Genomic DNA, 25,400 nt, shown 5'->3' on the forward strand with positions numbered 1-25,400 from the left:
TGACTCGCAGATATGGTGCCCTTTCATCTCGCGCAGCTTCTTAGCATTCTGCCGCTCGCTACCTTGCTTCTTTTCATTTCAGCACCGTCTTGATGATGAGACAGCTGGTGTCAAATGGCTTTTTCACATCAACTCGCTGCCACAGCTGGAATTCGCTGATGCTACAGGGAGGAGGAGTGAGATCCAGTTAAACTTACTTGGGCAAGACGAGGACTTGGACGATGAATATACAGCAGAATATGAGGCAGGCGCAGGTGACATAGTACTTGAAGGCTGGTAATGTTGTGGATCTGTACTGTTGAGAGGAAATAAGGCAAAAAAGTTGGGACATTTATGATAACGATACAACATTATAAAGCTGTGCAACAAGGTAGCAATGGTTATTTTCTTCTTGGGCAAAATGTGCTCATTAAAATGACAAAAAAATAAAAATCAAGATATTTAGTTGAGAAAATATTTAAATTTAAGAAACTTAAATAAAAATAAAAATCTACTGAATAATCAATTATCAAAATATTTGGAAATTAATTTTAGTTGGCAGGTATAAAATTGCACATTACATAAAGTGTTGCTTTATTAAAATACATAGTATGTCTAATATCACTGCAAAAAACCTATAATAACAGAATATATTATTCACTTATTAAGGTGAAGATACTTAAGATAATTTGACTTGTTTGAAGGTATTTTTTTATCTTGTTTCAAGAAAACTTAACAAGTGACATATTCTTGCTGCGCTGGCAGATCATTTCGCTTGAAACAAGTCATTTTCCCTAAATAGTGGTTATATTTTCTTGTGTTTTTAGAGGCATTTTTTGCAGTGATCCTGCAGGTTGTACTGGCCCTTATAATGACTTCACTGCTTCACTGTTCCCCATGCATTTCAACTGACTGCTTCTCCCAGTGAACAACATGTATGCGTATGCATTTCCTCCTCCTACCTCCTTCTCCAGTGCTTTGTTGTGAAAGAACAATGAAATCCTCTGGATATCCTCAGACTTCAGCCACTGTCTGGAGACACAAGAGCAATACACACACACACACACACACACACACGCACACACACAAACACTGAGACGTTACAAAAGGAGCACAGGGGTTGTTGCTCTGTAAAGTGGTTCTATAAATATCTGTGGCACTGCGCTGAAAACAAAAGCAAATGCAAAATATCTGAATATGTGCATTACATTTTGTGATTTTCCAGAAAAGAAACAGATGGTAATGTGTTGTTGTTTCCCCTCCTGGGCACACTAAATATTATGCACATCATATTCTTTGTAGGAAATGTACTGTTAAGATTAAGCAGGCCATAAAATAAAACAAGACAATCTGTAAAACAAATTTTACAGAACTATGTATGGGTTTTGTTCCACGTGCACAAGTTTGACCTGAAAGCACACTCTGGACCACAATGGAACTCATGTTGTGATTTGATTTGATGGGAAGCTTCTCTAACTGAGTGCGACTGAGCCTGACCGGTGCAACAGACTCTTACTTCTGTGAGTTGATGCCGTCGATGGTGCGAATCATTCGCTCATTCAGCTCCTCCTCGAACCTCCTCCTCTGAGATTTAGACCTGCGGTCGAAGGCAAAGAAGAGGACTCGTTCAAACATGAAGAACAAAGGGACGAGACGGATCGTTATCACACCGGCAACCTTTGACTCACCTCTCTCGCCGCTGGAAGTGATACTGGCCCATTGGAACGTCCTGAAACGGCAAACGCACCATGACGATGCCTGCATCTGTGTGTGTGTGTTTAGTGAAACAAAGGCCGCTGCATTGTACTCACCGTGGTGTTGATCTTGCCATTGTCCGTGGTCATGCTGTCTCGATGGTGGAGGTTGGCAAAGGGTTTGGCGGCTCCCCAGGACTCCAGGTATCGGGTCATCCTGACGGACGCTCTCATCTTTGCGCCGTACAGGGACGGACGAGAGCGCACGCCCAGCAGCGGGCTGTGCCTCTCGGTCTAAGTAAAACAACAGGAAAAGAGACAGAAACTCAGTAACTCCATGTACAGTATGTGACTACACATTCTGTCACTTCAAACTTGGGGAGGAAGATCCAAACCCAAACCTTAAAAACCTAATGGAGTGTAAAATATAAATCGACGTGATCCAGCGGAAGGGGCTGTGAGTGCAGCTTACTTATTAACCTTAGATACAGTCTGAATGCCCTCCTGGACCATCAGAAAAATAAGACAGTCATGTTATGTTGTTCTGAAAACTGGGTTTAATCTTTTGGGAAAATGGAGGACAAAAGCAAGCAAAAACCTCCTCAGCAGACAAGCTTAGCAACAAAGCATCTGCAAAGCGGCGCGTTTAAGTACTTTGTTTCCTAAACCATAGATACCATAGAGCACAGGTGTCAAACTGGCGGTCGGCGAGCCATATATGGCCCCCAATCAATTACATGCTGCGCATCACATAATGAAAACATGGCCCGCGACCTCCTCAGAATGTAATATTAACTATATTGGCCAGCAATACTTTAACTGGCTGTTAAATGTATTACATTCAGCAGCAAATTCTATACATAAGCATATTTAGTGTTTTAATTACAGCTGTCCATCAATTCACGTTTATTTTTGTATGTTTTTCATATTAATAGATTTATTTAGTGTCATATACATGTTTTTGCATCATTCCATATCAAAACAAAGACTTTTATTTTAAAATTTGTGAAATATCATATCATATTGCCCACCCACTACCCAACAGTTGTTTTTCCCACTTTTTTTTCTCCGGCCTGCCCCCGCTTGACCAGGCTAGATGCTCACTGGACCCCAGTTCATTTGAGTTTGACACCTCTGCCATAAAAACTAAAGTACTAAACCATAGATGGCTTGTTACCTTGCCATTTATAGTTTAATACTTTGAGTTCGAAAGTACAGATGGTAAGGTAAGAAGGTAATTTTCACAGCCTCAAGGGAATATCTGAATATTTTCACAATATCTGATAACCCTAACGCCCCTATGTATGTAAGTATAGTGTAGTTTGTTTAGTATATTAATATATATAATTACTTCTCTGTATTTAACCCATCCTATACAGCAGTGTTTCTTAATCCTGGTTCTGGGGACCCACTGCCATGCATGTTTTTGATGTTTCCCTACTCCATCACACCCAGGGAAACATCTAAAACATGCAGGACAGTGGCTCCAGGACTGAAAAACCCTGCTATACAGGATGAGTTGGGGAGCTTCCCTAACCACGAGGCCACCACTCCAATTCAGATGTTAACACATGAAAAAACACTGGCTTATCCATTTCATGAGAAACAAAATCAATGGTCTTGGTCCACATATCAATAAAAGCAGAGAATCCAGGTGATTTATCATTACAACTATGTTGAGCCTTCACAGAATCTGTAATGCCCACACTGATCCAACAACTGCGACCACATAAGCCGGACTTTAACATCTCAACTAAGCTCACACTCTGTGGGTGTGCAGTAAAAAAAAAAAGGACTCTTTGGGAACAGTGATCAAATGACAGCTCTTGACTTCCGTGACCAGCCTGCCATTGTTTGGAGCTACCTGAAGCACTTTCAGCCAACACTGATGAAGCGCTCCATTTATATCCACATCTATGCCGAGTGGCTTCTCTCTGAAAAACAGCACTCCACTTTACCGCTCAAACAAACATTGCTCCACTTAAAGTCACGACATGGTGAAAACAGAAGTTTTTTCTCACTCCTTTTTCAACATTTTTTGTCAAAAAAAGAAGTGGATACTTCTCTGTAGTAGTAGAAAGCCTCATACCTTTGATAAAGATACGTACTGACAGAACCTGACAAAAAAAAGCCTGTAAGAACTGAAATAAACACTGTCCAAAATGGTTGTGTTTGTTTCCTCGGGGTTGCAATGACAGTGACAGTCAATGACAGTGACAGTGGAGATGACACCTCCTGTAATCCATGCTCCAAATCTGACCTTGATCCACTCAAGGCTTCTTGTAACTGTCACATAACACCCACGCACCCCCCAAAATCTGATCAAGCCATCTCCATTGCAAAGACTTCCTATAAGGTGATAATGTTGTGCTATAAGCAACTGCACTTAAAAATACCCAGAGGCTCAGGTTAGAGCTAAAACTTAATTTAATTTAATTACTGCAGAACTGTGGGAAGTAAATTAGGTCTCTCTCTCCTTCCTCAAGTGTTGTTGCTCTGCATCAATAAATAGGAAACTACAAAAAAAAACAAAAAAGAAGGTTAATTGAAAATTATGCACACATGCACATTAGCAAATTCCCATGATATGCACTCCCGAAAAAACACAGTGTCTGCAAAAAATAAAAAGTATAAACAACCAGTAAGAAGGGGGTGTGATCCACTATTTTGTTCGCCTTCTTTTAAGTTGAACAACATTCTCCATTAATGATTAAAACTTTCATTTATATTATGGTTTGGGTCGTAGCCAACCCTGATTGGAACCATATCTCATCTGGGGGAAAGGGATCGAGATAATATGCAGCTTATATGACAGTTGAAATGAAGGCATGGAGATGTTTCATTTCTGTCACATCTCGTTTTATCACCTGTGCCAGTGAGGAGCATTTTCAATCTTTGTTCTGATGTTAAAGCATTAACTTTACTCTGCACTAAAGCCCCTTTTCCACCTCGCCTCGCCTCGGCACGGCACGGCGCAACGTGGCTTAGGTTGGTTTTCCACTACAAAAATAGGACCTACTCAATGTGGGCAGAGTCATCACTGCACGGCTGCATGAAACTGCCGTAACTTTGTTTTACACGCGAAACAACCAAACAAGTAACGAGTGACTTGTAAAGCAGGTGTTTTCAGTTTAACTGAATCGTTAGACTCAGTTAATTAAAACGATGTGTTCAGTACTTCCTCCGTGACCGGAGCACAGACTCTGTCTGACACAGCCACTGGACTGAAATACAGCGGCATTGTTTGTGATGCCGCTCGCCGCTCGTGACATTTCCCTGGTAATTGTTGGCGATTAACCTACGTTTTCAGGATTGTTAAGTCTTTTTAACTGATCTACAGTTCGGCATTGTTCGGCTTGACTCTTGTGTCAGACATCTCTTCCTGTGACGGCACTTCGGCAGTCAGACAACGTCATGCCTCAGCTCGCTTGGAAGCTCGCCAGAGCGCGTACTAAAAAAAGTACCTGGTATCTGTTACTACGCTAGTGGAAACGCAACTTAACCGTGCTGTGCCGTGTTGGTGGAAAGACGCCACATGAGAACTGTGCGAGTGTGGGAATAAATTATCACTGAAGCTCTTTGACAAGAACTAAAAGGGGACACTAAGAGAAATTATAGCATTTCTAAGATTCATCTGAAAGAACCAAGGCCTTAATTCCTCTATAAAAAAGAAAAAGCTTCTTTTGCACTGAGAAAATGCAGAGTCTGTAAAGAAAGTAGACAGAGAAAACAGGAAGCCTGAAGCAAGAACATGGGAGGTCTTGCTGCAGATATTTCAGGTGGGTGGATGGAGGGATTAGGAAGGTAGAAGAAGGACTGATGATGAGCACATTATTTCTTGCCAAAAAAAAAACCCACCACATTGAGCACAGTGAGTAAATGCCAGCAATTTCTATATAGATTTAAAGTGATGTTCTGAGCATGAGGTTCATAGCAGAGGCAGATCCTCAACCAGCCATTTTAATCCTTGTTGGACAATCGAAGCTTCACAATGTCTCAAGAAGACTAATTCTTAACATGTTGTCTTTGCTACAATGTTTTATTATTATGTTCCTCTGCTTGACCTTGTCAAAAATGGTGTTTTTTATAAAAAGCCTGACCAGCAAGTGTTGTTGGAACAGTGGTGTTGTCCATGGTGCTGAAATCAACTCTCATAGTTCTGCAAAGAAAGATGTTGATAATTAACCACTGGTCAACCCTGGTCCCAACACTAGAGGATGATTGGCCAGATGTCGGTCCCCGGTATCTGGCCCCACCGACAATCGTGAGTGCCTCCTGTGAGATCCCAAATCCCTGGAATCTCCTCCCTGAAATTGTTTGATTAAACGCCAAGTGTGTGATCCTGCGTCTTCACTGGATCAATCTAATCTGTGCTTTCCTAGGATTAAAACATTGGAATCAGTCACAAAGTATATTGTGTCTGTGCCCTCCCACGTTTTTTAAAATCCTCTAGTGTGGGGCAGGCTTAAGTTAACTGCTGTTCAGAATAACCCTAACCATAACCCTATAACGGACAACGCCTTAAAACTGAACTAAAAACAACAACAACTCATTTATATAACTCATTGCATCCAAAACACACAAAAACTCTAAATATGAACCTCTGCTGCAACGTGGCAATTACATGCATCCCCTGGGAATAAATTGAATTTTGATAGCAGCAGCAGCAGCATCATCATCATCATCATCAGGCCAGAATCTGCTAAATGAAGGTAACTGTGATGTAAACACATGAATCAGAAGCATTTGCAGAAGCTGTTAACCTCGCTTTAATTCTAATTAATGACACTTGATTAAGAAGCAGTCATGTCATTTTAACAATAGAGCATTACTGACATATTTTGTACAATACACACTTAACTGTTTCTCTTTTCAATCCAGTTCTCCAGAGTCGGAGTGGCATAGTAATAAACCCTGGTGTCTATTATTGGAGGGAGCTTCAGAGCCTGCAGACTTTTGGCTGTGTTATTTAGCTTAAAGAAAAGAGGTGGGGGTGGGGCTTCACACTTCAGGAACATACAGGTTTAAATAGATGAACTTCCCATGTACAGTACAACAGTTCAGTGATAAAAAACCTAAAAGCAACCAAACAATCCAAATGAACCACAAAGCAACAATGCTCTCTGACTGTGACTAAAAATGTAAGAGAAGTGAAGTGAGAGGGGTGAGTGGGTTTCTGACCTTTGGGTTAATGACCAGGTAGGTGACCACTCCATTTTCTTTGAGGTAGGAGTCCCGGCTCTGTCCGTCCCCGGGCTCCACCTTGTACGAGCCTTTCAGGTGCTCCAACGTCACAGAAGAAATGTGGACCCTCCTGTTTTAGGACAGGAAGTAAACAGAATGATAATAGGTTAAGAGCCTGTGTCTTTATTACCGACATCCCAGATTCACAGCTACTCGGACCTGCCACCAGCTTTGTCTGTTACCCTGTAAATGGATGGATGGATTCTGTTTTTTCAGCTGCTGTAGTTATTTATTTATTTATTTTCAAATTCCCCTTGGCAGGCATAAGAGGACAAAACAGTGTTGGCAGTCCAGTGAGACAATGTGGTGGCAATGGGAGAGTTTATTTTGAGTGTGGCTTAGAAAAAGGCACCAGCCAGTTTCCTACATCTCGGTGCTGGGAAGGCAGACGTAATGACCAAATGACATACATCCAGCTAATTAACCAAATACAAAAGACCTGGCTGAAATACTAAATACCAAATACTTGGGCGCATAAAACAAACGCATTTCCACACACACTTGATCCGCTCTAAAGGTAATTTCGAAGTCTCATAACAAAGACACCTACAGTACATTGGCAGGTGCACAAAACACTAAAAATACTCTCAGCTTTGTTACATACACAGACAATCTCCTCACATACTTTCTGTATTCTGTACTCCTCACGTACTTTGATTGGTTTATTGCATATTTACAAAAGAACACCCAGGATTTATCAGGAGAACAATTGCAACATCTTTTGAAGCTCAAAGACCTGCTGCAGTGGCTTTTTTTGTTAAAGATCCACAACAGGGAACTATGGTTGCCTTTGCATACCAAAAAGGGTGTTGTTCTTTGTTCACTTTGTTTACATAGAAATGTTTATAAGACTGCAAAAATACACCTATACAAGTATACCTATGGGTATTATATTCAATTTCTGCCAATGAACCTTCCTAAAATTTGAGAAATTCTCTATATGCTCCATGCATTTGTATTTGTATGTACTGTATATAACCATATTTTCTCACCCTGGCACTCCTCCCGCTTCCATATGATTGGCCAACGTCACGTCATGTGACCACACGTCGTACTGCCACTTCCGGAGGCCGATCACGCCACAGAGGACGTTCCCCGAATGGACGCCGACGCGCATGTTGATGTCGACTCCAGTGGCATCTCTGACCTTTCTGTGAAGACACACGTAAAACGTTGTCATAGCAGCTCTTTCAACAATTAAGTTGTGTTAGAAACAATATTATGTGTGGACAAAAAGTCAAAGATTACCAAAGAAAAGGAGAACAAGGACAAGGACTAATATTTGAAATTAATTTCCACGGTTTAATGTAGGTCTAATTTCAGTGTTCCTTCCAAAAACAATGTTAGAATGTAAGACACGTTGGGTCAGGTCGGTCCCTCGAGGCGGCAGCGGGTCTGATCAACCCTCCACCTGACCTTGAAATTTTGTTGTGTGATTTCCAATGTATAATGACAATAAAGACGATTTCCATTTCCTTCCCTTAACATTTTAAGCTCCGTAGTTTTATTTATTTTCATTGTATTGATGTTAATTATATATTTTATATACAACAATTCAGTTGTATGGGACCATGAAGCAGTCCTTACATTGTATGAGTAATACAGTGTTTCTGTTCCTGATAAAACTCTAGCAAAATGACTGTCTTTTTTTAGCATTTTTAATTGTGGAATATCTCGGAAATCATCTTCATTTTCTATATTCATATGACTTGACTTGTACCTCACTTGATTTGAAGCAGGGACTCGACTGAAACAATTACTCAATTAATCGATTGTTAATCGATTACTAAATTAATCATCAATTATTTTGACATTTTACATTTTATGGCCCAAACAATTACTCGATTAATCGATTATGAAAATAATCCTTAGTTGCAGCTCTACTCGCTTGATTCTTGCGAGAATGACTTTGGACTTTTTTGAGACTTGACGGTTAAGACTTGAGACTTAAAGGCAACGGCGCCAACCACTAACTGTGTGGCCCACAAATTACATTTTGTATTAAAGAGTTATTTATTTAATAAACACATTGCTTTTTGTCTACATAAGATGTGTGATTTCTGATTTTCAGTAGAATTTATCTCTCTGTTAAGTGTATCATCCAGAATGTTGTGACATACATTATGTGTTACTGAAAAAGTTGTGGCGACGTTTTTGTCGCCAAAATGTTGTTATTTTTGGAGACTGTCATGTTTATAATTCCATCACGAATGTTGCCCAGTATCCAGTGTTTTGTGACATGTGTCAAAAATGATTCATGATGCACTGTTTTCCTCTGAAAGTTCCATTTCGGTCAGGCTGGAAAATCCGCTCCACCAGCACTGAAAGACTCGGCTTCATCATGTGAAAGGTGAGCTCAATGGCATCTTTTAATCTGATTTTGATTAAAGGTCAGTGCAGGCATGCCAAGTACATAGGGGTCTGTGAAGCTAATGTGTGTGTGTGTGTGTGTGTGTGTGTATGTGTGTGTTCATGCATGAGTAAAAAGCAATGGGAGGGAGGTGAAACCGAGTATTTTTGTCACTCGTGTGAAATGTCCATTTATTTAGTTGGGAGGCTTATCATATTGCATTCACAGTGTTGACTCTGGAATTCAAACACAGCTGAAAAAGTCTGGCATTCCTTCTGCTCAGTCTGTTTCATAGGCGTGCGTTTGTTTGTGTTTGTGTTTCTGGTTGTGTGTGTGTGTGTGTGTGTGTGTGTGTGTGTGAATAAGAGGGAGAGGTGTGGTATTTTACTTGATGGCCTCACACATATCCAGGCCCATCTTCACACAGTTCCTGGCGTGGTGAGGCAGAGACTCTGGCAGACCAGACACACAGTAGTAACAATCTCCCAGGATTTTGATTCGCATGCACTCGTTTTCCTGGAAAAAAAAAAGGGGAAAAAAGTAACAAGGGGAGAAGAAGAAATGCACATTTGGTAAACCGCTTTATGAATAACATCATTGTGCTGAAACCATAATGAGGATTACAGTACTTTTTTACAACAGTTATATATCTCTCTCTCTCGTTAATCTCTTCCCCCAACCTTTCTCTTTCCGTTTCTCTCACCCTTCTCTGTCCTCAATTTTTTTTCCTTTCACCCCAAACCAGCTGAAGCAGATGGCTGCACATATCTTGACGTGTTTCCACCGCCTCGCGTCTCCACTAGCATAGTACGTGGTACCAGTACCTGCTCTGGCGATGTAGTACTATGCGTGACGTTGCCAGACTGCCTGTCACTGATTGGTCAGAGTGCCATCACAGGAAGAGACGTCCGACACAAGAATCAAGCGAACAATGCCGAACTGTAGTTCAGTTAAAAAGACTTAACAACTCTAAAGACGTGGGTTAATCTCCAACGATTACCAGGAACATGTCTAAAATCTCAATATTTAACAGAGGAGTCTGGTGTATTTAGCGACAGCACTGCTGATCGGAGACAGGCATCACAAACCCTGTCGCTGTCTCCCAGTCTGACCTGAGTCTGTGCTCCGGTCATGCAAGAAGTACTGAACAAATAGTTTTAATTAACTGATTCTAATGATTCAGTTACACTGAAAACAACTGCTTTACATGTCACTAGTCACTTGTTGTGTGTGTGTGTCTTCCGTGTAAAACAAAGTCACAGCAGTTTCATGCAGATGTGCAGTGATGACTCCGGCCACGTTGAGGTTTTTTTTGTAGTGGAAAACCAACCTAAACTGTGGCGTGCCGAGGCGAGGCAGGGTGAGCTGGGACCATAATGGAAAAGGGCCATTTGAGTCTGGTTCTGTCAGAGATTTCCTCCTGTTAAAAGGGACTTTTGTCTCTCCACTGACGCCTAACTGTTGAGTTTCTCCCTTACTATGTAATGTTCCTTGAGATAATGCATGTTTTGAATTGGCGCGATCCACATAAAATGTCATTTCATTTAGTTTTAACCACTTTATCGAACAGAAATGAAATTTTTCCATGCTCTTTTTCACCCCCGAAACAACTCTGACACACGCAGTCACATTCATCAAGCCCAAAACCTAACACCCACACACATAACGCATTAGTTGTTATTCCACATGTGGGATGTGTAACTGCTCATCGTTTCGACCGGGGGTTTATATAACGCAAACCTCGGTCAGGCAGAAGAAGGACAGAGCTGCTGGACACAGAGCCGAGACAGCCTGCCTGACTCAGATATTTTAGACCCGAATCTCTGAGAACCCATGAGACGGAAAGATACACTCTGAGCAGCCCACACGGTTACAACCTGCAGCTGTCAGTGGACACGACACTCTCTGAAGGTACAGTGTGAAGGCCGACTGTAGCCGCTGCACACAGAGAAAACATTCATTTCAAGGTTGCACTTCCTGTGATTGACAGAGACCCGGTTCTCTCTTCAGGGTTATGTCATAATTAGCTTATTTGAGCATATAATTCAATTGAGCGTGCTTGGTTTATTTACCCTGAATTTATAAATTAAATGACATGACATACATACATACATTTTTGTGTCTGATAACAACATCGGCACAATATCACCGGGCGATAATAACCAGGCATTTCATAAAACATAATACTCCGGCTGACATGAAGGAAGATATACATATCTCACAGCATGACTCAGCTAAAATGCTGCTGTTGCTATTTTTAATAAAATGTTCTCACAAACAAAATTATTACACGGCTGTTTTGCTTCTCTTTTTCCTTTTAAAGTGATGAACATCCTCTGTATGGCACGTATGAACAATACTGTACATGTGATCCTTCTCTTTCCTACTTTTTTAAATAACTTATACCGTGGTATACGCCTGCTGACTCGGACTTACCTTTGCAATCTGGTCAAACTTGCCAAACAGTTCGTTCAGCATGTGCACGAGTTCACCTGGCGAGCAGTCACTGGCAAGTCTGGTGAAGCCGACGATGTCCGCATACAGAATGCTGCAGGCAGCAAGAGGATACAACAACAAACAAAGCACGGTTCAATCAGCATGACTGAATAAACACAACCATCAAATAACACAACCTACATTCCATTGTCCTCCATTAAGAGAAGAATAAATTGTTTTTTTGCACCCACTGGGAGACATTTTATACGTGATGTGATTTGATGTTTGAATTAACTTGTATTGTATTGTTGTCCACAAACCAATTTAAGTATCTCATGAGTACTTTTTACTATAATCATGGCTATTAAAGGTTCTAGGCAACTGAGGGAATATTTTTACGACAAAGTGAAACCTTTTTATTGAACAAACTATGAATCAAATAGGTCTGAAATAAGAATCTGGACTAATCACTGACTATTTGTTTTTATGACAATGAAAGCAGCTTTCAGAAATGATGTAAAATGGGTCTTCTATTTGCTACATGAGGGGGAAAAAAAGCCAACAAATAGCATTACATCCTCAGCTAAGACCCCTCAGAAGTAAGTCAAATAGATTAAGACACAAAAACTTCCCCTGCGTAGCCAGAGCAAAAACAGGAGGTGGTGAGTAGTAAGAACCAAAATATCAGAATCAAAAGTCAAAAAAACACTGCTGACTGAAATGATTTTAGCTTTAATCTCTTTTACTTCATCCCTTCTCATCGGCCTTTGACACAATTTAGGTTGTTGACATATTATTTTGTTTTTATTGTGCTTTATTGTTACTTTTGCCCATGTTTTATTTCCTTTAATTTATTTTATTTGTTTTTTTTGTATGTATTTTATTGCCTCGTGTGAGCTTTTATGTCTTTAATTTATTCTGTCTTTCATTTATTATTCTGTACAGCACGTTGGTCCACTGCAGTTGTTTTTAAGTGCTTTAACAAATGAAGTTGGATTGGATTGGATTACGTACTAAGTGAACGTTTTTTTAACTCATGAATAAAATCAGTCAGTGTGCCGTTGTTTTTCACTTTTGCTTTTGAGCCTCTTGTAATTTAGCTTGCTTGTCCCCAGGATGAGACGCTATTGCAGCTAAAGACATACGAGATGCAGAAGGTTCCCAGCAGAACCATACTGTCACCTGTCCTTGACTGTCACTTCTTTGTTCTGGAAGGATTGTCCTCGTCACTGTGAGGAGGCCATATGATGTTTTGTTATTATTGGACGGATAATAGGCAGATCAACATGAGGACACACACACACACACCTGGGGCCCACTTAAAGAGACATCGAGATATACTGTAGTTTCCCCCTGTGAAGCTTCAGCATGATGGAAAACAGGTTTTTAGAGGACATTCTGCAGAGAGGCTCTTGTGCTAATCCTGGATTTGTGTACTCTGCTGTGAAAACCCCACAATATAGAGGAGGATTTCATCGAGAACAGAGGGCATACGCTTTTCTTCTTTTGGCAAAGTGACCCCAGAGTACAATTAAGAGGGATTAACTTGAATTTCACCGTGACAGAGAAGAGGGAACAAGATGATGACAAGAAAGGAAAGGTGAGGAAAGGAGGAGATATAAAAAGAGATGATAAGGACTTGAGAGGAGCACAGAGTATAGGAGTAACTCAAATGTGAGAGCAGGTAGTGAAGGGAGGACAAAAGAAGACAAAGGGTGAGCAGCGAGCAGCGGGAGGACAAGATGGTATAGGAGCAATCAAGCACTGAGATGAGAGCGGAAAATAATAACCTCTGTTATGTGGAGGCAGAAGAATGGAGAAGTACCTGACATTGGTGTGACGCTGCACGTAGAGGTTGTGGAAATTGTTGGTGCTCTCAGCTCGACCAAAGTTGGGCCCCTGGAGCCTCTGGATGATCTCGGCTTTCATCACTCTGGCTATATGAGCAGGCAGTAAGGATAACAGCAGACGCTCCTAGAGACAGAAGAGAGAGAGGGGAATGAAGGGATTAAAACCCAGACGTGACAGAGTAGGGCAAGTAACATGTTTCTGGTGAGTTTAGATTTTATATACCAACACGAGGATACAGCGATGATGATGTAATAACATCCAAAAGAATTATCCTGATGTGTTAAAGTGGATTACTAACAACAGTGATGCAGACAGTATGTTTACATTTTGAATTTACATTTGTAGGCATCACAGCTCTGTTAATCTTATGGTTTTATGATGATCACCTCTGTTTTGTCACTCTCACAATAATTTGCTGCGGCTTGTAGCACTTTACCAAACCCTAACAAGCCTCAGTGCCCCTCTCAAAGAAAATCTCGACCACAAGACGCAAAAAAAAACAAAGGTCTGCAGTGGAGATGCACTAAAACACTGACAGCTGAAAGTGCAGAGGAAGCTGTGTGGATAATTTCCTCCCGGACACAAAACAGAAAGCTACTGCTAAGGTTAGAAAACAAGCTCTCCCCTCTCTCACACTTGTTGTTGGCGAACGTCTAACCAATATAATGTTTTTATAGCCTGTTATTGCTGTCTCCTCTCATCATCATGTGATAATTATCTGCTGCCGTTGCACTTTCACTTTCAGTCTCCAGTTTGCTGATTCATCAAATGGGTTCACTGATTATTATTATTATTAAAAAACAAAAGACTGGGGCAAGGTGATGTACTAGTATGACAACAGTGTAACGCCAGGTGTAAGTGTGACGCCTATTATTCCCGTGTTTCTGCAACGTTGGCAACCGCGCTCTCTGTTGTTTTGACTGTATGTCGTATGTCATATGTTTTCCTTCAGATCCCATAATATGTTGATACAATATGAGTCAACCTCAAACAAAGTGGTTGTGCAGAATCTGCACACTGGATCGTGTAATTCTGACCCACAGGTTCAAATATAAAAATGTGTGGTGCATCAGTTCTTCTTGTGTGCAGCTGTGTATTGTTCTATTCTATTCTATTCTATTCTATTCTATTCTATTCTATTGCTCTCTGTGCTGTTCTGGTCTGTACTGATCAGCACGTTTTCTGATTTTCTTTGCATTCTGTTCTCGTCTCTTCTTACTCGATATAAAAATAGCCCATCTCAACCAGCTAATATTTAAAATCCTAAATAAGACGCCCCTCCCCATCTCACTAATGATGGTTCATTGGAGCTATTTTTTTCCAGCACTGAGCACAGGAAACTATCGAGGCACAGACGATATCTTTGCACTGCAGACAAAAGCAGCAGAGTGAATCTGCTCATTAAAAATGACTTTTAAGATTGGATATTAGATTATTATGAGTAGATTAAAGGTGAAAACGAAAGGACACGTGCACGCACGGTGCGATCGACCTGTAAACAACGAGTTAATTAATTGCCAGAAAGGACGTGAACGGGTGCCACCTGAGGGAAGGTGCAAACATTTCAGACCAAATAAATAAACAAGTAGCAGTTTGATAACACTGCGGCACATCTACACTAGCACTAGAAGTGTCCCATACTCTCATCGATCACACCTACCTGACTGGAATAACTTTGCATTGTACAACTGCACAAAGTTCATTTGCTCTTTGACCTTAAAAAAAATCCTCAAGTGTTTTAACGGTTGACCTGTGGCAGCACTGGAAATCTTATCAAGCCATGTCCTGTATAAAATAATCCGTTATCTAGGGGGGGAAATAAAGAATTTCTGAGACTCAGAGTTGTGAGATCCATCACCCATAACTGTTGTATAACCCTGCAAGATGTGGGTTTTTTAGCTTTAATTTAGCACAGAGCACATTGGATGGAGGCTTTTTTTGAGGGTGATCGAGGTGCTCGGGCTCGAGTGTGGGTGTGTGTGTGCATGTTAGAGAGCGAGAACAGCAGCCTGAGGGGGTGTGACTCATAAATGCAGCTCACAGCAGAGAGGGTCATTACATTGTTCACACACCACAGGCTCATTTCCTAAAACACAGCAGCAAATTAAGTAGCGAGAGTGGATGGTGGGGGCTCGTGCTAAAAATAGAAACACACACCACCCGCACTTATTTACTTATTCAGCAGTGAAGCAAAATGAAAAAACTCCACTGTGAGCATGCAGTGGGAGCACAGCAGCCTGAAGAGACGCAGCTTCATTAACCATGTGTTTGATTAATGAACTAAAGTGATCTGTATTCAGTGGCTGAATGGGATTTGATGGTGTTTATTTAGGCGTTAATGTGCATGCTCACACAACATAAAACACACACACGCGCAGTCGCAATCATATCCAACATGAAGACAGTTGCTGTGGTAAACATTTTGTAATTATTCAGCCACCGTCGGCAGCAAAACGAAAACATACACAGACTTGTGGTAATGACTCTTTTTTTAACTGAATTTGCATGATTAAAAAATAAAAAACAAATATATTTTATGTCGATACGCCTACTCATAGGAAAAAAAATTACATTTGTGCTATATTTCATTTATCAATGACATAATCGATTCATCTGTTGATCGTTTTCTCAATGAATTGAGTAATTGTTTGGTCCATAAAATGTCAGAAAATTTAATAGTTATTGTCAAAATAGTTGACGATTTATTTAGTAATCGATTAATAAACGATTCATCGAGTACTTGTTTCAGCTCTAGACATATTAGTAACTGATCATGTTTCTTCACCAGTTGTAAGGACAAGGAAAAAAAAACAATCTTAGCTAATGATTATATGGTTAAAAAAACACCAGGTATTAATGTGTTATTTTATGTTTATTTTATGTTTATATGGTTAGAAAGAATGTATCAACCAAATGTCTGTGGACACGATAAACTTATTAACTCCACAAGAAAGTAGATTAAATATTTTGACAATAATACGTAATAAGTATGTGTGAGTATCATTTCACAAACAGGTGATGGTTAGGTATTAACCATTAGAACACAGAGCATTTTCATTACTATGTTAAAACATGCTGTATATACAGAGGGTATAAACATTTGCAATATAAAGTGTCTTATATTCTTTTTTTCCACACAACCTAGGCAATCTGATGAAACATTTTCACCAACTATACAAACACACCTGAGCAAAAAGTGCTCAAAATGTTTAAAATTGGATTTAATTGGTGAAATTTGCGATATAAAATGAATCATAACTACTTTGACCCAACAACACATAAAAAGACAAAAGAGAACAAACATATTTAATGCCTGAATATGCAACCTATAAACACACACCCCAGGATGTCCATATAAGGAGTTGTGTATTGTTCCAACGGCAATTTACCAACGGTACACCTGTGGCACAGTGCATGAGCACTAAGGGTTAAAACAAGGGTATATTTTAATTGTAATCTTGTACTAGAACATTTTCAAACCACAGATAAAAAAGAAAAGTAGGAATGTAAGGCCAGGATTTTCCCTCTCATATAAATTCCATTCTGACCATCAAACAAATTTAACACATACCTGTTGGTGCTTCTCAAACTCTAGTTTGATGGGCGACTTGATGCAGTTGCAGGTGTCCTGGTAGGTCTGTTTGAGAGCCAGGTCCATAAGATGCTTGTGGTACGCTCCGGCCAGATTACCACAGGTGAAGATGATGACGTTCGCTAAGATCTGCCACACACACACACATATAGAACACACGCACAAAGAACGAGCATAATTCCAATTAGCAACAAACTCCAGATATGCTTGTCAGTTCATAAACCCACTATTGACCTATTTCCATTTTAAATCCTGCATGATTACCTCATGAAAATTGACTTGAGGACACTTCAACTGTGCTTTTCCACCACTACGTCAACGTCCGGCTCTTTCAAATGTGACCATGCATATGAATAGGTTGTCCTTGGCGCTGTATCCGAGGGCAATGAGCAACTTGACGCATGGTTTATTGTTGGTATGCTTTTCCACTTTGTATGTGTGAGAGCGAGGGAAAGAGAGGCAAATGGGAAGAGTGAGAAACCATCATGATTAGTGTAATCAGTGGGGTTTTTCTTGGATGGCTGATTGGGAAGAGTGTGCGTGTGTTTGTGTACACATGTCTGAAGTCGGCTGTGAGGACAATTTTTAAATGTATTTAGATGTCAAATGATCTTTGTGAGGACATGTTGGCCGGTCCTTACAACTGTAAAGGTCTTTTTTAAGGGGTTACAACTTGGTTTCAGGGTTACTTTGAGGTTTAAGGAGCTAGGGAATGATATCCTCAGTTAGCTGAAGACATTTCACCTCTCATCCAAGAGGCTTTTTCAGTGCTGTTAGAACTGAATGTTAATGCTGCGGATGAACAGAAGCTCAAGCAGTAGTTTTCTGTTTGTGGTCAGGGATTTTGTACAGCGGTGTCAAGGGTGCATTCAGTTACAACAAGTGTTTTAAGAGCTGTTCCCCGAGTACATTAAAAGGCTGTTCATTTGACTCAGGAGGCTTTGCTGGATGTGCCGTGCCACAACGATGTAAGACATGTTCACTGTTTTACAACCCAGACATTGTAAAAAGAAATGTGACTCATCATTGTTAATCGTCTATTGAACCACTTTATCACTATTTGGATACAACAATGCCTCTGCTGCAACAAATACTGCAGTAAAATAGACTTACCTGCCAGGCTAAAGGCTCCAGGTCTGGGACGGTCTTGGCCAGACAGATGCTGAGGGTGACAGTGTGTGAGGAGCAGGTGATGGCGCTGGCGATAATGGCCCCTCTCATGGAGAAAGGCAGCATTGTGTAGATGACAAACACGATGAACAGGAAGAACGACACCTGGAAAAGGGGCGAAACGAGAAGATATCTGCAGGTGGGAGAAGATACTTGTCCAAATAAAGTGTTTAATTGAAGTGTTTTGAGATAAATATATACGAGAAAAACACTTCTAAGCATAGTGGACAGTCATTCTCTCACGTTACGTAAGGCTCAACACATTTCGGACAAACACAAAAAGAAATTGGCAGGATTTACGATCCATGCAAATAAAAAGATTTGTGCTCTGTGTCTGCTTTTTCGTCTAAACACAGAACACAGCCCACTCTTTCACACAAAGAGATCTAATGACAAACCGCTGATTCTATGATAAATTATTAGAGATGAGTGGGCCGCTCACTTAGTTTTGCAGAAAAAAGTAAATAAATAATGTGATAAACCGCCAAGAAAATCTAATATGAGGAGCACACAAGAAAAAAAAACACTGAAGTCTGAAACAGGAGATGCTCAATCATGTGGGAATAAATGTCAGTGTGCTACTTCACTGTGGAAAATAATTACATGGGGTTTCTCACATCTTTACTGTGATCCGTCCGTTCTCCTTTGATGCTGCCGTCCGTCTTTGACTCCATTGCCCTCTGGTCTGCTCTGACCCTGTGGACGTGTGTATATTGTGTGCATGCACACACACATACGTGTTCCCTTCATGTTGTTTGCATTGATAACTCACATCGATAACCTTAACCTCCTCCTGTGGCTGCGTGCCTGTCCACTTCCCCCTGCTCTCAGTACACCCTTTCCTGTTTGGTGGCGATCAGAACCAACGGATCAAGGTTCAACGGGGATACCCGGACGAACTCTGACCTTCCTGCCTGTCTGTTTACTTCCTGTGTCTTTCAGGTTCAGAGAGATTGTCCGCAAAACAATAATATACTGAGTTTGACAGCTTGCAGTAACAAAAAAAAACACCTAAAAACAAACCCCAGTGTGGCTCAGATATCAAGAATTCAAGAAGTGCATCACTATCTCACAAAATCAGCTCGTGACACATCTTTGTTACCAGCGAGGAGTGAGGACTCCTGAGTTTAACCACTTACTATTATTTACTTAGAGAATAAAAACAGATTTAATCTACTCGTGGATATCTTAAGAATGAGTTAAAGAGATAAATCAAGGTTAGACTTTTTTTGACACATATCAACACTGACTTTGCTGAGCCCAGTGCTTTTTTTTTTGTCATTTAACAAAAGCCTTATGAAATCTATGCCTGCTTAAGTCTACAAAATCTTAAGCATGTCTTTGACTCTTTATCTCACCTTCAAGGCAGCCTTTTTCAGCTCCATAGATGAAATGATCATTTTCAGGAGCTTTAGGAGGTACGTTTGTGTCACTTGAGTAAACCTGGACAAAGGATTTCAAACGCATACGTCACAAATTAAAACATGTGAATCGCTGTACGTCACTAATATTCTCTATGGACTTTGGTGTGGGGAGCGAGCGCTTCACAAACTTCTTTTTTCCAGTCTAAATAAGGCTGAGGAACCGTAGCAGGCATAGATTCTCTAAGAAGTGGCTAAACTCATGTTTTCAGTGAGAACAAGCATTTGTGTCTCAGAAACTGTGGGCTGAAAACGTGTTAATACCTCATACAATCACGCTCTCTTTAATTAAGCCTATAAACAATAACTCCTCTCCTGCAACATTGTGCAGGCAGAGCTCTGCCTTCATGTTATTGTTATGCTTACACATTATAAACTGTAGGTTATAATTCATAGAAAAGCTATTACTGACACCGCTGACATGTGTTTGATCAAGCAAAATAAAACATAATCTAGAACATTGGAAGTAAGTAATTGTTTGGCTCTTTCTAAAAGAAGACCTGAGCACGGAGAACAGAGATAGAGGTGTGTGTGTGTAGGCTAAGACTTTTTTGTTGCTATGGGAAACAACATTTGGAAGAACGCTGACGTCGCAGTATGTACTCTGTGTATCTCGCCGTAACCCTGAACTCCCACCTCAGATGGAGGCACAAGGCAGGACGGCTGTAAGAATTAGGATTGGCAGAGCAATTTCCGCTGCATCACCTGCTTCTGTCTTTCGACGCGGGCACCAGACACACTCCATCTCTACAACACTCCAGCCTGAATCCTAATACACCGCCAAACACCTCCAGATGGGAGCTGCCGCTATCATCTCACTTTAGCTTTCTCAATTACATTCTTCTCTCCCTCAGACAAAAGTAGCGCACGCTTACTTCTCTCCCCGATCACATGATTGAAACGTCCAATACTTGTCTGCATTTCACTATACCGGGGAAAAATAGCGGAAAACAGTGTATACGTTGAGTGAGAGGATAATGTGACCGACTAATGAGGAAACCACGACATTCCTCCACTTCAGCAAATATTACTGCATTACTGCATTGACCTGAACCACATATCAATAGTTATTGGTTTACCTAATCAAGTTGTGCTTTGTTATCCGGTGGGGACATTGACTTTTGTGTCACCAAGTGAATATCTCTGTAAACAAACTCCCAATAATTGCTTTACCGCAAATGATGAATGAATGAATGAATGAATGAATGAAATAAAAAGGAAACTAGAGATTTTCTTCCAGCAGATCATTTCAAAATTATTGAATTATTTAAATATCTTCCAGGCTAAAAAATGGCCTAACGTCCAAGCCAGACATGACTTGGACTGCACAGTATGTGGTCAAGATATTTGCAAGCATATTTGGAGTTGGATGGACGGGTTAAAAGTGAATGACCGAGCAGTGCATCAGCCTCTCTCTCTCTCTCCTCTCCCTTTTTTAGGCCCTTACTGTTATTAGCTCTGTGTGTGCTCCATCAGACAAGCTGTTTTCTCAGTAATCCCAATCAATCCAGCCCACTGAAAGCAGCCTATACTTCCAACTGTTCCTTTTTGCCGGATTTCTGCTCTCCCAACAAATTTATTTCTTGCCTTGTCAGACAGAAAAACAGAGGGTGTGTATATATACATATATATATATATATATATATATATATATATATATATATATATATATATATATATATATATATATATATTTAGAGAGAGAGAGACAGAGAGAAATAGTCGGCCAGAATAAACAGCCAGACAGAGAGACTGACAGGCTTACAGTAAGAAAGAAAGATAGATAGATAGATAGATAGATAGATAGATAGATAGATAGATAGATAGATAGAGGTGGAGCAGTCAAGAGAGCAGAACAGAATGATTAATAATGCAGAATGATTATGCTCTCACAGGTGGCTGATGATAAAAATATCTCCATCCCAGAGGAGACAGAGAAGGAGGGGGTGGGGAGGGTGGTATGATGGGGTTGGGGTCTAACAGGAGAGGAGGATGCAGGTGGAGAAGCTGGGGAGAGAAAATGGGATTTGATGAATAGGGGGAGACAGGGTGTTAGCATGAGAAAATAGGATTCCTAAGACAGAGAGAGAGACAGAGAGAGAGAGAGAGAGTCTGGCACTGAAAACTAATGTGTCTGTCTGCTGATCTGCTCACCTCCAGCTCTCATCAGGCCTCATTAACACTTGTCACATGTAGAATTAATTTGGTGCCCCACACACACACACATACACACACACACACAGTCGTGTATCCCACATCAGAAGACATAAATGGACTTAATTTCAATGTATGGATTGTCAGACTTAACCTCCTCTATATTGTTAACAGTCATATTAATAGGTAAACAACTGACCTAATGTTGAATTGAACATTAATGGATCATTTTTGGACGACACATTGAGCGGAAACAGACAAAGAGCACAAGGACAGACAGACAGAGCTCATGTTTTCAATGAACATCGCACGTCAGTCAGTCAGTTTGACATTGATCTAAACAGAATGGGACAGTGGTACATAACAGGTAAACAAACCTCCTACATTTAACTGTCCCTGCTCATGTTAAAATAAATACAAATTAGGCCAGGTCAAGAAAAAAAAGTGTGTTTTGTAGCTTTGCCAACTCAATTGGTGCAGCATTTAAATACTGGGCCAAATTGAAAAGAGCCTCTCAAAACATGACACAGCACTAATGTGAGCCTTCAACTTTAAATGCTTCAGATTAAAACTGTTTCTTTCAAAAACCCCTGATAACAGAAAATGCTGAAAAACACACTTACCATTACTAAAATACTAGTTTTTTTCCCCTAAATCACTACTGAATAGATACATATTTCACAGGATTCTACCAGAAACAATGTTTTTCACTTGTGTGCTCACACTAGAGTTAATAACTGCATCATACTGTATAAATATATATATATATATATATATATATATATAGCCACAGCTACCAAGTCATCAACAGTGACAATTAATCTGCTGGAAATAAGAATCGTGTGATAAGCTTTTATTTACCGCTGTCTGAAATCAGCCCACACCACATGTCGTGTAATAATTACAATCTTGCACAAGTAAAACAAAAATACACACGTACCTGGTCCCATGGACTGAGTATCCCTCCTGAAAACATGAACAGGTAACCCATGGTGACCAGGCAGGCCCATATAAGGAGCGAGAAGAGGCGGAGCATCCGCTTAAAGACAGACTCGATGCAGACGAGGATGAAGATTGACAGGAAGAGGAAGAGGGCAGCGGGCACCGTGATCAGGAACGTCAAGTGGTCCTCTGTTTTCTGAAGAGACACACAAAGAGAGTAAAACACTCCAGATAACGCCAAACTTTAATCTTAAATCCAGCAAACAAGGTTAGAATAACAAAAACAACGTGCATGCATCATGTCTTTGTACACTAGATAGGACATAATGTATGACACGACACAAAGAGACAAACAGACGGCACAGTGAGCAGCAGACAGTCTGTCTGTGTCCACAGAATGCGCTACATCATCACATTTGTGCGTGTACTGTCAAAGTCAGCATTTAGAGTGAGCACACACACACACAAACACATACCAAACCTAACCCTAACACCAACTCTTGTCCCTCAAAAAGTAGTGAGGACCTGCATAAAAATGTCCTCAAAATGTCAAATCCAACAATGGATATGAATGTAAATCTGACATGTACACATACACACACGTGCATGCACTGCCTCTTTGACTGACCAAACTGACCTGAGTCGACCCCAGTTCTTTCTTCCCTCTCGAATATGCCATGTTTAGTCTACAGGAGGATATAGTACAGTACAATGCACAAAACTAACAGGTCATTAATGTAGAAAACAGAAAAGTCTTCCTGCTGTACATTATCTGAAAAGGCACACAAATGATTCCCTGAAACTGTATTTCATTGTTCTCACCATCAGTGAACTAGTATTTTCAGTAAGTCCCAGAAAAATGAAAGGGTGATCAAGTGAGTTGTGTTTGCTTCCGCGGTTGTGGCAGCTGACCACAAACACCACCACCATGCCAGACAAAGAAAAAGAAGAAGGCACATTAGATTCATTAGTGCAGCTCTGCTTGCCACAGTACAGTTTGGAATTATAACTGATCGGGTTCGCGTTTCCGTTGCAAGTTGTACCTTTAAAATTAACCAGACTATACCGCTTGAGATAAATGTGAACTTCAAGGAGGAAAACCTCGCATAACCAAGTCCAATCTGACCCTGTAAAATAGAAAGAAGCTAACTACATTACTATTCTGGTAAACTGGATGCCTCAAAAATATCACCAAATTAGCATTGTAGAGGATGATGGACTGAAGGACTGAAATGAAGTGCCCTCTTTGTTAGAATGACTCCATGCGATCATTCAGTCATGTCAAGTGTTAGTCACGCTCACAGCCTCTGCGCTGGAGATCCAGAAGATGCCTGTTTGCCAGTTGCCATTTTCAGGGTGCTGATGCTTTGTCTGCCCTGTCTGACACTGACACGGAGCCCCACGTTCGTCTGTTCTCCTGGTTAGTGAACCTTTCGCCTGCCTCACTGCCTGCTTGCCCACTCAGAGCTCAGAGCCTCTGCCTGTCCACTTCCATTATTCAGACCCCAGTTTGAAGCCCAGCGTGCCTGCAAGCTCAAGTTGTACCTTTTGCGAGTTTATTTTTTTTTAATAAAACACCTTCTGTCTCGAAGCCTGTGCTCATATTTAGAGTCCAGTAATTACAACAAAAAAAATAACATTAAGTTTTGCCCTCTTCAGCGCATAATAAATTATGAAACAGCTGCAAAATCACCATACTTTTGCTCACAGAGAGGACAGATTCCACAGACAGACCTGATTATACCCAGCACCCGTGTTTTAACTTTATTCCAAAGTCGTGATTGCACTGACAGGTCCAGCAGCTGTAAACGTTAAATTAGGGAGCCACTGTGCGATTTAGATGTCACTGCTTCCACAGAGAAAAAAATTAACATCAGTGTGGGCACAGAAATGGGACTAAATCTCTCAACACAAATTTCACCAGAGCGGCTTTTACAGAAACGGAGTGAAAAGATGCCACAGACTCAACCTTCAATTTATGGCTGATTTGACATTTTATTGACTGCTTGCTGAAAATAGAAGCTATTGGGGCCTGAGCTTACTGTGTATAGATGTAGCAGCATGATGTAGCAGAGACGGTATGAGTCAGGGTCTGGTGAAGGAATCCCATAGGACCTGGTTGCTGACGCCACATCCTGAAGCACTGATTGAATCCCAATGAAGATGTAAACAAGGCTGCAAACTCACAGAAATACCAGCGGGGCATCAGTGGCAGAGAGACCTGTCCTCTGGCATCGGCACACATTTCCTACCTCTAACTATTATGCTCACACATATAACACCAAACTGAGATTGAGTACGAGTCTGGAGAGGGTGTCGTCATCTCCCACTTGGAGGAGGTGTGACCGAAGGTGAAGGTGAAAATGCTGCTGTTACATGAAGTAAGAGTTTCACCATGCACACTCCACACAGAAAGGGGCAGGATCTTCTTGCTTCTTGGTAATATAATTTGCCTTGCTACAAATAAATGAATATATGGGTGCGGGATGGTGTAAAAATAAGTTCAATTCAAACTTCAGCAGTTCAGAGGATGTCAGTTGAGAACGCCTCGCATTCATGCAGCTCAA

The 25,400-nt window shown here is 40.7% G+C and overlaps 1 protein-coding gene across 2 annotated transcripts in view; it reads right to left on the bottom strand.

Annotated features, from left to right (window-relative positions):
* Window positions 1-25,400, bottom strand: part of adcy2b (adenylate cyclase 2b (brain)) — a 51,020-nt gene that overhangs the window by 18,777 nt on the left and 6,843 nt on the right. For both annotated transcript variants that reach the window (XM_044052992.1, XM_044052991.1), the window contains exons 2-14: window positions 22,832-23,029; window positions 18,260-18,421; window positions 17,126-17,275; window positions 13,529-13,677; window positions 11,704-11,815; window positions 9,656-9,783; window positions 7,910-8,068; window positions 6,855-6,987; window positions 1,791-1,967; window positions 1,668-1,708; window positions 1,496-1,576; window positions 942-1,011; window positions 198-295 (exon numbers count right to left, since the gene is read on the bottom strand). In XM_044052992.1, coding sequence (XP_043908927.1) covers window positions 198-295; window positions 942-1,011; window positions 1,496-1,576; window positions 1,668-1,708; window positions 1,791-1,967; window positions 6,855-6,987; window positions 7,910-8,068; window positions 9,656-9,783; window positions 11,704-11,815; window positions 13,529-13,677; window positions 17,126-17,275; window positions 18,260-18,421; window positions 22,832-23,029 — 1,658 coding nt within the window. The remainder of the gene's footprint in view (window positions 1-197; window positions 296-941; window positions 1,012-1,495; window positions 1,577-1,667; window positions 1,709-1,790; window positions 1,968-6,854; window positions 6,988-7,909; window positions 8,069-9,655; window positions 9,784-11,703; window positions 11,816-13,528; window positions 13,678-17,125; window positions 17,276-18,259; window positions 18,422-22,831; window positions 23,030-25,400) is intronic.

The sequence above is a fragment of the Solea senegalensis genome, linkage group LG20 (genome assembly GCF_019176455.1).
Source record: "Solea senegalensis isolate Sse05_10M linkage group LG20, IFAPA_SoseM_1, whole genome shotgun sequence".
Classification (NCBI taxonomy): Eukaryota; Metazoa; Chordata; class Actinopteri; order Pleuronectiformes; family Soleidae; genus Solea; species Solea senegalensis.